The sequence below is a fragment of the Gopherus evgoodei genome, chromosome 1 (assembly GCF_007399415.2).
Source record: "Gopherus evgoodei ecotype Sinaloan lineage chromosome 1, rGopEvg1_v1.p, whole genome shotgun sequence".
Lineage (NCBI taxonomy): Eukaryota > Metazoa > Chordata > Testudines > Testudinidae > Gopherus > Gopherus evgoodei.
Window position 1 is genome coordinate 4,806,969 of NC_044322.1, and position 16,477 is coordinate 4,823,445.

General features: G+C 46.5%; 1 protein-coding gene across 1 annotated transcript in view; it reads right to left on the bottom strand.

The window, feature by feature from the left end:
- LOC115648684 (disintegrin and metalloproteinase domain-containing protein 20-like) overlaps positions 1-16,477 on the bottom strand; it is a 153,517-nt gene that overhangs the window by 22,984 nt on the left and 114,056 nt on the right. Inside the window, exon 17 of the mRNA XM_030556663.1 lies at positions 1,885-1,962. Within this exon, the coding sequence (XP_030412523.1) occupies positions 1,885-1,962 (78 nt within the window). The remainder of the gene's footprint in view (positions 1-1,884; positions 1,963-16,477) is intronic.

The window sequence follows — 16,477 nt, forward strand, 5'->3', positions numbered from 1 at the left end:
TACAGGAACTCTCCTTTATCTCAAGCAATAAGGACTTGGATTTTTGGAGCCAAAGAATGAGGGTTCTAGCCCCTGTTCCCCAAGCCTTATAGCTGTGTCTAGTAGGTATCCTATCTAGTCTGTATCATGCTGGGACTTTGGACAATTTATCAGGAATTCCAGTGACTCCACTGCCATTGAGGTGGATATTTAAAACTTTGCTGTAGTGATACACATAAATATTGCATTTCACTGGAATTTGAGGGCAAGTTAAGTCTTCATGTTTCTCACTGTCAGTCATTGCAAAAGGATTTGAAATAATTATATTAATCTCTCCCTGATTCCTCACATTAATTTTGGAGTATAAACTAAGCTATCACCTACAGTTAATAGCTTTTCATCCTGCATAGCAAATTACTCCTTTAAAGTTAGCATGGGATAGATTCAGTCTTACTGAGGAGAGTGTTGTCAGATATTTGGCTGTGTGCGTGTTCTCCTGTGTGTTTTACCAGGTGCTGTCCCAACTCTGCGCAGACAGCTGGCACAGCAAACTTCAAGCAAACCACCCAATAAATCCACAGACTTGGCTCGTAGCAAAGGCACTTGGTTAAGTTTATTGCCAATGAAGCACGGTGCTAACGCCCCAGATCAGTGGTTACAGGTACACTAACACATGTATGCTTGTGATAATAGACAGGCTCAGGTAGTGGCAGGACTTTCCACTATACCCTAGGCCAGACAAAGACACTCCCGCTGAGATACATCTTTATACACTAATACAAACAAGTTACGTATCACCCTTTATGTATCAGGGTGCCACCCATTGCCTTGAACCTGTAGGTTAGATTAAAACATCTATATTTATTATGCTGTCATCATGACCTTATCCTTAAGATGGGTCAGCATGTTCCTGTTATCTTTGGGGAATGTGTTTTTGTGGGGTGTTCTCATACCACCCTTCTGGAATGTGCTCGTGTAAGTGTTTTGTGCCTAGCGCCTCTTAGGAATATGTGTTTTTACAATATCAACCCTATGCTTGTCAAATTCTGTGAGCAGGGCCTGCCTCTTACTCACAAGTTAACTTTGCTTCATATCAGCAAGGTTTTAACTACTTTAGGCCTCAAGCCTCATATCAGGCCCCTGATGCATGGGCTTATGTTATAATATAATATGCTGGTATTTGTATTCTGAATATAACCAACACCAAGTGGCCTTTCGACTAACAAAGGAATACTTGTGTACAAGCTAAGTCATGGTAAACCTTAGTGAATGTACTAGGAAAATTATTTCCAACAGTACCGCTTCAGCATTCCAGTCTTTTAGACTGTCACCACACCTTTCTCCCCCTCCTTGGAATGATCTGGGTCTTACTTATATAGGTTCATACCCCTCCCACACCTATCAGCCTCTGAGGGGACTACTTTATTGGAGTCAGTTACTTGTGGTTTTTTCCCCACTCCCCCTATGTAGCAGTTCACTCTCTAACAGAGGGATGCAAGACTGTGCAAGCAATGAACTCGGCCTACAGAAGCAATGAAGTGTGCAACCCTCTAAATCCTATCCCTGTTAGTTCAAAGATGCATTAGTGTAAAGTACTCCACGTAGGGCTATTCTTGAAGACCACAGGAAGCCTTTATCTTGTGCTATGAGAATGTAACACCTGAGTTTCTTGTTCTGCACTGACTCCCCAGCTGACTGTAAGTGCAACATATAGAAGTAATTTTTAGGCAATAAAATCCAAAATGGCATGAGATCTGGCTATTTTACAGATCTGACTGCTTTTCAAGATCATCTGACTGAAATCTAATTAAGTCTAATGTGAAACATCACTGCTAAGAGACCAAGTTCAGTGTTCTACATATTATACTTTGAAATTCTGGGGATGTTAAAATCTTTACTACTTACCCCTCTGTTACTGCATTTTGTGTAATTACAATCATAATCCAGAATTTGTATATTGACACATGTCCTGTTTATACATATCTGTAAAAGTTCACAAATAAATATACATTAGATAATAGAATGGCATTAGGAAAACCTGTATTCTGACTGGTTTTTTGATGTGGAAACCACAATATAGGTCAAAAAGAAAGGTAAATGCTAAATAATTTTTTTTTTCAGCATCATCTTGGCACCACAATCAAAACCCTCTAGAAAAGAGGAAGCGTTAAGGTCATGCATGTGCTCATTTGCAGAACAGAGTTACTTCCACTTCTTCAGAATCCATATCAGAGACTCTGAAGAAGTGGAAAGGGTGAAACTGTGTGGACAATCTACTCAAAGAGTCAGTTTCTGGCCAGTAGCATTTCTCATTTAAGTATTCTTAGTGTAAAGCCTTGCACTATTGCTTTCTTGAAACAGGCATCAGCTGCCAACTTAAGAGAGTAATGCTGGATGAATGTATAAATTGAGTTTTAAGGAGCAACCATACGCGGTAACAGCTAAAAGTCATCTATAGCCTCTTGACTACTGCAACATCCTTTTTTCTAGCATCTCCCCATTGCTTCCCATCAATTTAAAATTATCATCCTAACTCAATTTTCTAACCAAGTAACTCTCCTCCTCTTTTGTATTCATTCCTTTACTGTCTTACCCTTTATTCATTGCATTGCATTTAAAATTTCTTACCTTCACCTGTTACCCTGTCACCTGGTCAGATTTAATCATTTTTGGCCAGTATTTTCAGCATTATTTGATAGAAAATTAGTCTGTTATTTTATATCCTCTGCCTTTTGAAGGATTAAGGAAAATTCCTGCTGGAGAGATTCCCAATGGGCAGTTTCACAAAAGAAAGTCTCTAGAGTATCAAATGGACATTTAGGATTATGACTTGTGCTTTATAAATAGGGCCGTACCAAATTCATGGTCCACTTTGGTCAATTTCATGGTCATAAGATTTTTTAAATAGTAAATTTCATGATTTCAGCTATTTAAAACTGAAATTTCATGTTTTTGTAATTATAGGGGTCCTGACCCAAAAAAAGGAGTTATGGAGGGGGACGGGGGGGGTCACAAGGTTATTGTAGTTATGATTGTTGTACTGCTATCCTCACTTCTGTGCTGCTGCAGGTGGTGGCGCTGCCTTCAGAGCTGGATGGCCGCTGGCCATGAGCCCATCTATAAAGGCAGAGTTGCTGCCAGCAGCAGTGCAAAGTAAAGGCGGCTTCATATGATATTGATACCCTTACTTCTGTGTTGCTGCCTGAAGAGCTGGGCCCTCAGTCAGCAGTTGCAGCTCTCCGGCCACTCAGCTCTGAAGGCAGTGCAGAAGTAAGGATCCTCCCTAAAATAACCTTGTGACTCCCTCCTGCAACGTCCTCTTGGATCAGGTCCCCCAATTTGAGAAACTCTGGTCTCTCCCATGAAATTGGTATAGTATAGGGTAAAAGTACATAAAAGACCAGATTTCCTGTGGGAGACCAGATTTCATGGTCCATGATGCATTTTTCATGGCTGTTAATTTGGTAGGGCCCTATTTATACATTGATCCATGGTTGAAGATCATATGGGGAGGTGAGAGCAAAGAGCTGATTAACAACTGGGTCAGATGGAGCATCAACCTGAAATTCCTAGGATGACAGTGGTAAACTGAAATGAGAGGGAAAAGGGTGGATCCGGCATCAAAATACAGATTTTATTTGATGCTGTTGGGGGGAAAAGTTACCAGTTCAGAAGTTAAAGACGCTGTGCAAAAGGAGAGGTCACTCGCTTTGTGTAGTAACTGCAGTTTTTCAAGAGCTGCATCCCTGTGGGTACTCCATGTCAGTTGTGCACACACCCATGTGCCTTTCATTGTACATATTCAGTTGCAGTACCCATTTGGCCCACTCATGTGCTCCAGACTTCCTCATGCCCTGTACTGGGGCTATATAGAGCTGCGCTAGTGAACTTCCCTCCGTTCCTTCTCTACCATGAAGTCCAACAAGATGAAACTCTGAAGCAAAGGGGGAGGAAGGAGGATAATGGAGCACCCATAGGGAAACACATCTGAAAGAACTGCAGTTACTGCACAAGGTAGTAACCTCTCCTTTCAGTAGTGTCCCTGAGAATGCTTGAATTTACAGATTCCTGAGCACTATCCCTGGAAAGAGCTTTGGATTTGAGTTCAACACTGAAGACACAACTTGATTGTTAACTGCAGTATGTGATCTGGCTGTGTGAACCAAGGCATAGTGTTGGCTGCTGCTCTACAAATTTCAGTCACTAGAACATCATTCAAGAGTGCTCTAGAAGTAGACTGAGATCTTGCAGAATGGGCTAATACCTAAGAAGAGATCCACCTTGAGAGTCTTTGAATGGACACTGTGGATTCCCTGAATCTGTCTGTAAATGAAACAAACAGTCTGGGAGACTTTCAAAAGGGCTTCGTTTTGTCCAGACAGAAGGCTAATGCCCTTCTGACATCCAAAAATTTTCTCCTTGGTCTGGTGTGGTTTCAGGATGGAGACTGAATAATCTAATTAATATGGAATTCAAAAGATAATTTTGGGAGAAACTTGGGATATGGTTGTAATGAAACTTTCTTCCTGAAGAATACTGTACTGGAAAGAACATCAATTAAAGCCTCTCAGTGATAGTGTTCCCTCTCTGCTTGTGGCACCTCCTGTTCGTCGCTCTGGAGATTAACTCAGTCTCTCAGATGCATCCTCCTCAGCAGTCTCTCCATCCGTCTTCTCTCCGTATTTGTCCTCTCTTGCTCCCAGTGCTGCAGCTTCAGGTCCGTGGCATGGCACTCCATCCAGGTTACTAAGTCCCTCTCCTCTGGGAAAAATCACAGTCTTTACGGACGAGCTGTCTGGCAGGCATCTCCAGTGCCCTGAACCACTATCCAGTGTCTGGTAGAGGTACCCAAACCTCCGCTCTATGCTGGGTTCCATCACAGGGACCCTATAACATGAAACTTAGACCTGCACTGCCTGTGACCTTAATGCTGTTTCCCTGAGGCTTTTCCTACCTAACTGGCTCCCCCACTCTGGGTTCGTCATCTTCTCTACTCCTGTCTCTCAGGAAGTCTGTGCAGCTTGCCATCCTGCAGCCACGAACACTCTTTCCCTGTTTCCAGGGAGTGACTGCCCTTCCCTAGCTGTCATGCTCCTCTCTAGCCAGCTACTTGGCTTTCTAGAAGCCCCGCCTGTCCTGTCCCAGGGAGCCTGTTCCTCATCAATTAACTCTCTTGCTTGTAGCCTAATTAGTAGCTTAGGCCCACCTGGTCCCACTCATTGCTTGCTTGGCCATCATGGGGTGCACGTCCCATAACACCCTTAGTTCCTCAACTCATGCAGAAGTGATACTACCCTGAAAGCCATTTTCATGGCCAGGTGAAGATGGGGACAGGTGGCAAATGTCTCAAAGGAGGATTCTATGTGACAAATAAGGACCAAGTTTAGATTACATACAAGGGTGGACTCTCTAATCAGTGGAAAAAAGTTCATCAGCATCTTAATGAATCTTGCTGTTGTGGGGTCAGCAAACACTGAAAATCCCTCAACAGAGGAATGAAAGGCAACTATTGCCACAAAGTGATCCCTGACAGAACTCATGGAGAGTCCTGACTTTTTCAATTCTAAATGGTAGTCAAGAACAGCATAGAGGAAATTGTGAACATGTGAAAACTGTCACCAGATAAACCAGTGCTGAATTCTGAAGATAAGTGTTTTGTGTAGACATCTTCATATGGTTTAACAGTACCTGTTTTACCTCTGCAGAACAGGAAGTCTATCTCTGAGAACCATTGAGTAACCAAGTTCTGAGATGAAGAATTCCCAGAAGGGGATGAAAAAGTCTGACTGGAGTCCTAAAACAACAGGTGGGGAATGGGCAGAAGACAACACCAGAAAAGAGGCAAGGTGAATCAGGTAAAGGTACCAGACTTGTCTTAGACACACTGGGACAACTAAAACGATGCCCTGACATCATCATGTTTGACCATGTTCAATACTCTCAAGATCAACAGTACTGGAAGAGATCCATAGAGAAAACCCGTCATCCCAGGAATGAGGAACGTATCCCCCAAAGAGTGAGTACCCAGCCCTCCTCTCAAGAAGAATATATTGCACTTCCTGTTGGTTGCTGTGGCAAAAAGGTCCACCTTTAGAAATCCTATGGTCAGAAAAATGTGACTGAGGTTCTGTAAATCCAGCTCCTATTTGGAATTATAGAATAAGTTCCTGCTAGATTGTTGTTTATGGTGTCTTCTGAGTCAAAACAAAACAAACACCCCCAAAATAAAAAAGTTGTAGGAGAAAAAGAATGCATGCAGAAGTCCAGCTGCAGAGCGGGGCTATCCAGTTTACTGCACTGAATACAGCATGTAGGATTACCTTGTGGGCAGGTAGCATGTGTGTGTGCATCTGGTGCAAAGAGCTCATGGCCCTCAGAGACTGAATACGAGCTCTTGAAACCAGAGTGGCTGAACTGGAGGAGTAAAGGGAGACAGAAGTACACAGATGAGACTTTCTGGGACACTCTAGAATGATCCCAGCTCCAGTGTGACAGCCTCTGTGCTGCTGAGGAGGATGAAGGTCTTGGGGAAGGAGAACATCAAACTGGAGCAGAGGGAAATGATCCCATAGTTGGGACCCTCCTTCTAGATCATGGTATCCTCTAGCACTGAGGATACCTCTTGGGAAGGAATCTCAGTTATTAGGAAGAGACAGGTAATAATCATGGGGGATTCAATCATTAGAAACATAAATAGTTGGCTTTGTGATGACTGGGAGAACCACATGGTGAAATGCCTGCTGGTTGTGAAGGCTGTGGATTTCTTGAGACATCTAGACAGCCTTATGTACAGTGCTGGGGTGGAGCTGGTGGTCGTGGTTCATGTAGGTATTAATAACATACAGAAAGGAGGAAAGAGGGTCTGGAGGCCAAATTTAGGATGCTAGGTAAGAGATTGAAGTCCAGGACCTCCATGGTAGCATTCTCTGAAATGCTTCCAGTTCCACATGCAGGGTCAGTTAGACAGGCAGAATGGAAGGGTGTCAATACATGGATGAGATGATGGCACAGGGAGCAGGGAATTAGGTTTCTTAGGAACTAGAGAATCTTTGGGGAAAGTAGGAGCCTATCCGGAAAAGATGGGCTCCACCTAAACCAAAACTGATCTGAATTGCTGGCATTTAAAATTATCAAGGTTGTAGAGGAACTTTTAAACTGGGGCTGGAGGAAAAGCTGACAGGTTCAGAGGAGCACACAGTACAGACAAAGACATCTCAGAATTGAGAATCTATTAAGGGGGATTCTCTACATCCTAATAAAGAGGAGAGGATGTATGTTGATAAAGTACAGGTAGGTGTAGTAGGAAGAGAGCCTGAAACATAAGCCCTTATATTAGAGGCCTGGTATGAGGCAGGACCTGCTCACAGAATCTGGCAAGAACAGGGCTGATATTGCAGAAATACACATTCCTAAGAAGTGCTAGTCACAGAGTAATTATGCAAACACATCCCAATATTAAGTGGTACCAGAACATCCCTATATGAAGGGTGGTACAAAAACACTCCCAAGTGTAACAGGAACATACTGACTCCTCCTAAAAGATAAGGTCAGGATGACAGTATGGAATCAAACCAACATGTAAAAGGTAATGAGTGATAAAAGACGGTTACTCACCTTTGTAACTGTTGTTCTTCGAGATGTGTTGCTCATATCCATTCCAATTAGGTGAGCGCGCACCACGTGCACGTTCGTCGGAAGATTTTTACCTTAGCAACACTCGGTGGGTTGGCTGGGCGCCCCCTGGAGTGGCGCCGCTATGGAGCCGGATATATACTCCTGCCAACCCAACCGCCCCTCAGTTCCTTCTTGCCGGCAACTCCGACAGTAGGGAAGGAGGGCGGGTTTGGAATGGATATAAGCAACACATCTTGAAGAACAACAGTTACAAAGGTGAGTAACCGTCTTTTCTTCTTCGAGTGCTTGCTCGTATCAATTCCAATTAGGTGATTCCCAAGCCTTACCTAGGCGGTGGGGTCGGAGTGAGATGTGGCAGAGTGCAAAACTGTGGAGCCGAAGGCTGCATCATCTCTGGACTGTTGAATCAGAGCATAATGCGAAGCAAAGGTGTGGACCGAAGACCAGGTAGCTGCACGACATATCTCCTGGATAGGTACACGAGCCAGGAAGGCGGCAGATGAAGTCTGAGCCCTGGTAGAATGTGCGGTGATGTGGCTTGGGGAAATATGAGCCAAATCATAACAAGTGCAGATGCACGCCGTCACCCAAGATGAGATCCTCTGAGAGGAAACAGGTAGGCCTTTCATTCGGTCTGCTACCATGACAAAGAGTTGGGGCGTTTTACGAAAGGGTTTTGTCCGCTCAATATAAAATGCGAGCGCTCTACGGACGTCCAGGGAGTGCAATTGTTGCTCCCGTCGTGTTGAGTGTGGCTTCGGGAAGAAGACTGGGGGAAAGATGTCCTGGTTAACATGAAATGCCGAAACCACCTTAGGGAGGAATGCTGGGTGCGGTTGCAATTGCGCCTTGTCCCTGTGGAACACAGTGTATGGTGGATCCACCATAAGAGCCCTAAGCTCGGAGACTCGTCTGGCCGATGTAATGGCTACGAGAAAAGCTATCTTCCAAGACTGGTAGAGTAGCGAGCAGGTTGCTAACGGCTCGAATGGGGGAGGCATAAGTCTGGTTAAAACCAGGTTGAGGTCCCAGGTCGGGACTGGGTGGCGTACTTGGGGGTATAAGCGCTCCAAGCCATTGAGGAACCTCGAAACAATAGAGTGTGAGAACACAGAATGGCCACCCTCCCCTGGGTGGAAGGTAAAGATGGCTGCCAAGTACCCTCAGTGATGATACTGCTAGGCCCTGCTGTTTGAGAGACCAGAGGTAGTCCAAAATAAATAGAGGGAATCGGGACCTCAGTGGGAGTAAGATAATGCATTTCACACCAGCAGGAGAAATGCTCCACTTGGCCAGATACCTTGACCAGGTGGAAGGTTTCCTGCTACCCAGGAGAACTTGTCGTACTGATGCACAGCAACGTAACTCTGACTGGTTTAGCCACGCAGCAGCCACGCCGTGAGGTGAAGGGCCTGCAGGTCTGGGTGGTGAAGTCTGCCGTGGTCCTGAGTTATGACATCTGGGTGGAGTGGCAGGGTAATTAGGTTGGCTATCGACAGGTCGAGCAACGTGGTGTACCAGTGCTGCCTGGGCCACGCTGGAGCGATCATGATTAGGCGTGTCTGTCCCTGCGGAGTTTTAGAATGACCTTGTGAATCAGTGGGAATGGTGGGAAAGCATAAAGCAGCTGGCTCTTCCACGGCATCAGAAAAGCGTCCGAGATCGATCCTGGGGAGAGACCTTGGAAGGAGCAGAACATCTGGCATTTCCTGTTTGCACGGGAAGCGAACAGGTCTATGTGGGGAAATCCCTACTTCTGGAAAACAGAATGAATAACGTCCGGGTGGATCGACCACTCGTGAGACAGGAAGGACCTGCTGAGTCGATCCGCCAAAGTGCTCCGAAACCCTGGGAGAAAGGATGCTACCAGGTTTATCGAGGGGCTATGCAAAAGTCCCAGAGTTGGATGGCCTCCTGACAAAGGGGGGAGGATCGTGTCCCTCCCTGCTTTTTAATGTAGTACATGGCCATTGTGTTGTCTGTAAACACTGAGACACAACGGCCTTGTAAATGTTGCTGGAACACCTGGCACGCCAGGCGGACTGCTCTCAGTTCTCGGACATTTATGTGCAATGCCAGCTCCTGAGATGACCAGAGGCTTTGAGTACGAAGGTGCTCGAGGTGAGCACCCCAGCCGAGAGATGACTTGTCTGTCATCAGGGACATTGAGGGTTGGGGCAGATGGAACGGCAGCCCTGTACACACCAGGGAGGGAGTCAGCCACCAGTCTAGGGAGCCTAGGGTCCTCGGGGGAATGGTGACTATCGTGTCTATTGGGTCCCTACCCGGGCGGTCTACAGAGTTTAGCCAAGCTTGGAGAGGATGGAGGCGGAGCCTGGCGTATTTGGTCACGAACATGCAGGCAGCCATGTGACCCAGGAGACCAAGACAAGTGCGAGTCGAGGTCGTCGGGAAATTCTGTAGACCTCGGATGATTGTTGCCATCGCCTGAAACCGCAGCTATGGTAAGCAGACCCTGGCTAGACTGGAGTCCAAGATAGCTCTTATGAAGTCTAACCTCTGCGTGGGAACCAGAGTGGATTTTTCTATATTGATCATGAGGCCTAGACATGTAAATAGGTCTTTGACGATGCCCACATTCTGGGTGACTTGTGTCTCGGAGGCCCCTTGGATGAGCCAATCGTCCAGATACGGAAAAACGTGTATCCGACGTTGGCGGAGATAGGCGGCGACTACAGTCATACACTTTATAAATACCCTTGGGGCTGTAGAAAGGCCAAACTGCAGGACCGTAAACTGGAAGTGCTGACGGTTGGCTACGAAGTGGAGGTACCTCCTGTGCGGAGGAAAAATGGCAATGTGAAAGTACGCATCCTTCATGTCGAGGGCAGCATACCAGTCTCCAGGATCCAAGGACGGGAAAATGGTCCCCAGGGATACCATGCGGAACTTCAACTTTATCATAAACTGGTTGAGTCCTCGCAGGTCTAGGATAGGTCTGAGACCTCCCTTCGACTTGGGGATTAGGAAATAACAGGAGTAAAACCCCTTGCCCCTTTCGTCCTTTGGTACCTCCTCTATAGCTCCCATGGCGAGGAGTGTCCACACCTCTTGCAAGAGGAATTGCTCATGAGAGGGACATGATTGGAGGGTGGGAGGACAGGGTTGAAATAAATTGGAGGTGGTACCCATACTCCACCGTGCGTAGGACCCAGCAATCTGAAGTTAACTGGGACCACACCAGGAGGAAGTAGGAGAGACGGTTGGAGAAGGGAGGAGAAGGATCCTGGCCTGCAACTGGTACGCCGCCCTCGGGCGCACCTTCAAAAGTTCATCCTTGGTCCCACTGGTGGTTTCGAGGGACCTTGATTTTGGCCCCCTTGGGGTCCTGACTGTCGTCTATGACCACCTAGGCTGCGCCACCTGCCAAAGTCCTGTCTTCGTCTAGGCACAGAGTACAGGCGGAGAGGCTGGGGACGGAAAGGCCTGCGTTGGGTCACTGGCGTATGCATGCCGAGAGAGCACATTATGACCCTGTTGTCCTTTAGGCTTTGCAGCCTGGGGTCAGTCTTTTCCAAGAAGAGACCTTTACCATCAAATGGCAAGTTCTGAATGGTATACTGGAGCTCCAGTGGGAGGCTTGAAACCTGAAGCCATGAGATGCGCCTCATGGCAACACCCAAGGCCAGAGTCCTGGCTGCTGAGTCGGCTGCATCCAACGAAGCCTGGAGGGAAGTTCTGGCCACCTTTTTCCCTTCCTCCAAGAGGGCAGCGAACTCTTGGCAGGAGTCTTGAGGGAGTAGCTCCTTAAAGTTACCCACCGCCGCCCAGGTGTTATAATTATAGCAGCTAAGCAAGGCTTGTTGATTTGCCACCTGGAGCTGTAGGGCATCTGCCGAGTACACTTTGCGGCCGAGTAAGTCCATTCGCCTAGCCTCCTTCGATTTCGGGGCTGGCGCCTGCTGGCCATGGCGTTCCCTCTCATTAAAAGATTGGACGACTAATGAGCAGGGAGGAGGAGGGACATACAAGTACTCGTACTCTTTAGAGGGCACCATGTATTTATGCTCGACTCCCCTGGCTGCAGGAGGGATAGAGGCTGGAGACTGCCATATAGTATTGGCATTGGCCTGGATGGTCCAAATAAACGGTAGCGCCACTCTGGTGGGTGCACCCGCCGACGGAATGTCCACTACCGGGTCTTCTACCTCTGGGACCTCCTCCACTTGGAGGTTCATATTGAGTGCTACCCTCCTCAGGAGGTCCTGATGGGCTCTCAGGTCGATTGAAGGAGGGCCCGAGGAGGATGTTCCTGCTACCGCCTCATCTGGAGAAGTGGAAGAGGAGATGCCGGGGACGAGCGGGTCCTGTGTGGTCTCTAGCTCTTGGGCGACTTCCTGCTCCAGTGGAACCTGGGAGTCCGGTGGGTGAACTGGGGCTTCCTCCGTAGCAGTCGGAGGGGGACGGCTAACTGTCGCCACTGGCACTCAATGCTCTGATGGGACAGAGCGGGACGGAACTACTGGTACGACTTGGGTCTGGTGGTACGCCCAAGGTGTCCAGAATGACCACATGATGGGGGCCTTGGTCCTGGTCCTGGGCCTCTTGGAAGACTCTGGTGGGCACATCTGAATCACAATCCTGTGCATAAGAGCTGTCCGCGTGGGACAACACTGATGTGTGTCTGGATGGCCATGGAGGGCAGAGTCTCTGTCTCTAGCGGATCTTGGTCTACTCGGCACCGGGGACCGGTACCGGGGGCCATACCGGTACTGGGAACGAGATCAGGAGTTTCTCTTTGAAGTCTGGTCCTGAAGTTTTTTGCTGCAGGATGGCCACTTTAAGGTCTGCTATAGTGTGGCCAGAGAGGTTGAAGTGTGGCCATCCTGCAGCAAAAAAACTTCAGGACCAGACTTCAAAGAGAAACTGCTGAGCTTCAGTTCATCTGCAAATCTGACACCATCAGCTCAGGATTAAACAAAGACTGTGAATGGCTTGCCAGTTACAGAACCAGTTTCTCCTCCCTTGGTTTTCACACCTCAATTGCTTGAACAGGGCCTCATCCTCCCTGATTGAACTAACCTCATTATCTCTAGCTTGCTTGCATATATATACCTGCCCCTGGAAATTTCCACTACATGCATCTGACAAAGTGGGTATTCACCCACGAAAGCTCAAGCTCCAAAACATCTGTTAGTCTATAACGTGCCACAGGATTCTTTGCTGCTTTTACAGATCCAGACTAACACGGCTACCCCTCTGATACTTATCAAGGCAGGCTTGCTGATAGACTGTATTACCCGCACCGGCAGTGTTGGGGGTTGAGGCATCGTCGACTCTGTCATGGCAATCAGATCCCTCGCTGTTGAGAATGTCTCCAGCGTGGATGGAATAGTAAGCTCAACCATGGCCTGCACCGGGGAGCTGACAGGCACCGGACTCAACGGCCCTTGTAGGACCGGAATAGATGGTGCTGATATGGTCGGTGCCGCGGCAGGTGTCAGTGCCGGGCGATCTGACTTAGACAAGCTCTCTGGCTGCGGTGCAGGTGGCATGGAAGCAGCAGGAGTCTTAGGCTTTCTCGACCTTGGGGAGAGGGAGTGGTGCTGAGTTGACTTCGGTGCCGGCGACGGCCGGTGCCGAGAAGCCTTGGCAGTACCGGCGCGGTCTAGTGCCGAGGAGGCACTTCTGCCTGCCGATTGTCCAGCGCTCGGTGCCGAAGGCGGAGGGGTAAAAGCCGCCTCCATGAGGAGCTGTTTTAGCCAAAAGTCCTGCTCCCTTTTCGTTCTCGGCTTAAAGGCCTTGGAAATGTGACACTTGTCTGCCGGGTGAGATTCCCCGAGGCACTTAAGACAGGAGTCGTGTGGATCTCCTGTCAGCATCGGCTTGTGACAGGCCGAGCACGGTTTGAAACCCGGTGAACCGGGCATGGGCCCCGGTACCGGGTGCGGGGAAGGGGCTAATCACTGAACCCCTCTTAACTATAACACTAACTATGAACGATAAGAATTAACTATAACTGTATAACTTTGAACTATATACACAAAAAGTACTAGAGAACTACGAGTAGCTAGGGAGGTGGAGGTCAGTAAAACCGTACTCCACAGTGCCAATGATCGACACGGGCGGTAAGAAGGAACTGAGGGGCGGTTGGGTAGGCAGGGGTATATATCTGGTGCCGCAGTGGCATCACTCCAGGGGGCGCCCAGCCGACCCACTGAGTATTGCTAGGGTACAAATCTTCCGACAAACATGCATGCAGCGCGCGCACACCTAATTGGAATCGATATAAGCAAGCACTCGAAAAAGAACTAGCCACGTCAGGGGGCAGTAACTATGTCAGAGGGGGAGTATTAATTTGTTTGTATTGGGGTAAAAAGATGTATCTCAGAGGGAGTATCATTGTCTGGCCTAGGGAGGAATGGAAAGTTCAGCCGTTCACTGAGCTGGTCCATTGTTCTGGGCATACATATATATATATTAGTGGTCCAGTAGAGTCTGCGGGATACTAGTACCATGCTTCCTCAACAATAAACCTGGCCAGGTGCCTTCGTCTCTTAACGGATCCTGTGGTCATTGTGCAGTTCGCTCGAGTTCTGCTGTGGCAGCTGTCCACACAGGGCTGGGGCAGCATACAGAGGGAACACACATGCAGCCAAACATCTATCAACATCTAACAGTAGGAACTTGAGTGAAACAGTCAAATGAAAAAAGTCCCATTCAATTATATCACATGAAGGCAGACAACTAAAAAATGACAAATTTTAAAAGTTCTTGTATACAAATGCTAGAAATCTAAATACTAAGATGGGAGAACTTGAGTGCCTAGTATTAAATGAGGATAGTGATATAATAGTCCTCACAGAAACTTGATAGAATAATGACAATCAATGCTTCAATAATAAGAGTACAGCAGTAATATATTTACTACCAATCACCTGACCAGGATGGTGATGGTGAAATGCTCCTAGAGATTATAGAGGCTATGAAAATAGACAATTTAATATTAATAGGGGATTTGAACTATCCCCACATTGACTGAGAGCTTGTCTCTTCAGGACATGATACAGAGAGAAAACTTCTAGACCCTATTAATGACTGCTTCTTGGAGCAGCTAGTCTCAGAACCCATGAGGGGAGAGGCAATTCCTGATTTAGTCCTAAGTGGCGCACAGGATCTGGTCCAAGAGGTTAATACAGTTGAAACGTTTGGTAATAGTGAGCATAATGTAATTAAATTTAACATCCTGGTTGGGGAGAGGAACCAAAGAAACCCACCACTGTAGTTCTTAACTTCAAGAAGGGGAACTACACAAAAATGAGGAAGCTAGTTAAATGGAAATTAAAAGGAACAGTCACAAGAATGAAATGCCTGCAAATTTCAATGGAACTTTCTAGAAACACTATAATAGCAGCTCCAATTAAATGCATACCCCAAATTAAAAAAAATAGTAAGAATATAAAAAAATATACCACCCATGACTAAAACCAGGAGAGTAACAGAGTTGGTTAGAGGCTAAAAGGCATCATTTAAAAATTGGAAGTCAGATCTTGCTGAAAAGAATAGGAAGGAGCATAAGTTCTAGCAGGTAAAATGTAAAAATACAATTAGGCAGGCCAGAAAAAATGTGAAGAGCAACTAGCAAAAGACTCAAAAACTATATAGCAAACAAAAAAAAATTACATACATCAGAAGCAAGAAGCCTGCCAAACAGTCAGTGGAGCCACTGGACGATCGAGTTGCTAAAAGAATACTCAAGGAAGATAAGGTCATTGCGGAAAAGCTAAATGAATTCTTTGCACCTGTCTTCACTGCAATATTTACTCCCTTTTCCAGATCACTTATGAATATGCTGAACACCACTGGTCCCAGTACAGATCTCTGGGGAACATTGCTACTTACCTTTCTCCATACTGAAAACTGACAATTTATTCTTACCCTTGTTTCCTGTCTTTTAACCAGCTACTGCTCCATGAGAGATTTTTCCCTCTTATCGCATGACTCCTTAATTTGCTTAAGAGCCTTTGGTGAGGCACTTTGTCAAAGGCTACTGTAAGTCCAAATACAATATATCCACTGTATCCTTGTCATATGTTTGTTGACCTCAGAGAAGTCTAATAGATTGGCAAGGCATGATTTCCCTTTACAAAAGCCGTATTGACTCTTCCCCCCAAAATCGTGTTCATCTCTGTCTGATAATTCTCTTTACTATCGTTTCAACCAGTTTGCCTTGTACTGAAGTTAGGCTTACCAGCCTGTAATTGCCAGGATAGCCACTAGAGTATTTTTTTAAAATTGGTGTCACATTTAGCTATCATCCAGTCATCTCCCACGTAAGCTGATTTAAATGACATGTTACATAAATATGAAATTGCTGAACTACTCAGTGTGTTGAGTTCCTTCAGAACTCCTGGGTTAATGCCATCTGGTCCTGATGACTTATTAGTATTCCAAAACTTCCTCTATTGACACCTCAATCCAGGACAGTTCCTCAGATTTGTCACCTAAAAAGAACGGTCAGGTGTGGGCACCTCCTTCACATCCCCTGCAGTCTCAAAGGAAAGGTCTTCCACAGGATTTTGGTGCTCAGTGCAGGACAACTGCAATAGAAAAGGAACAAGTTGCAAAAGCAGCTGCATCTATAGAAGCTTATAATGAAGTTCTTTCTATAAGAGCTAATTGTCAGCTATGATGGCCTAAAACTATTCAGGATGTTACACAGGAAGGTGCTCAATAAAGCTGTTTAACTCAGTATAGTTGATGTGGTTATTCTTCACCATCAAATTTTAGTGGTCCGTGATCCTAAACTGCAGGGTCACAGATGAGTAAGTCTTACAGCCAAACAGGTTGAGGAATTTTTATTCCTGATCATATGGTGTTGGTTTAGTGTGGTATTGTCTGC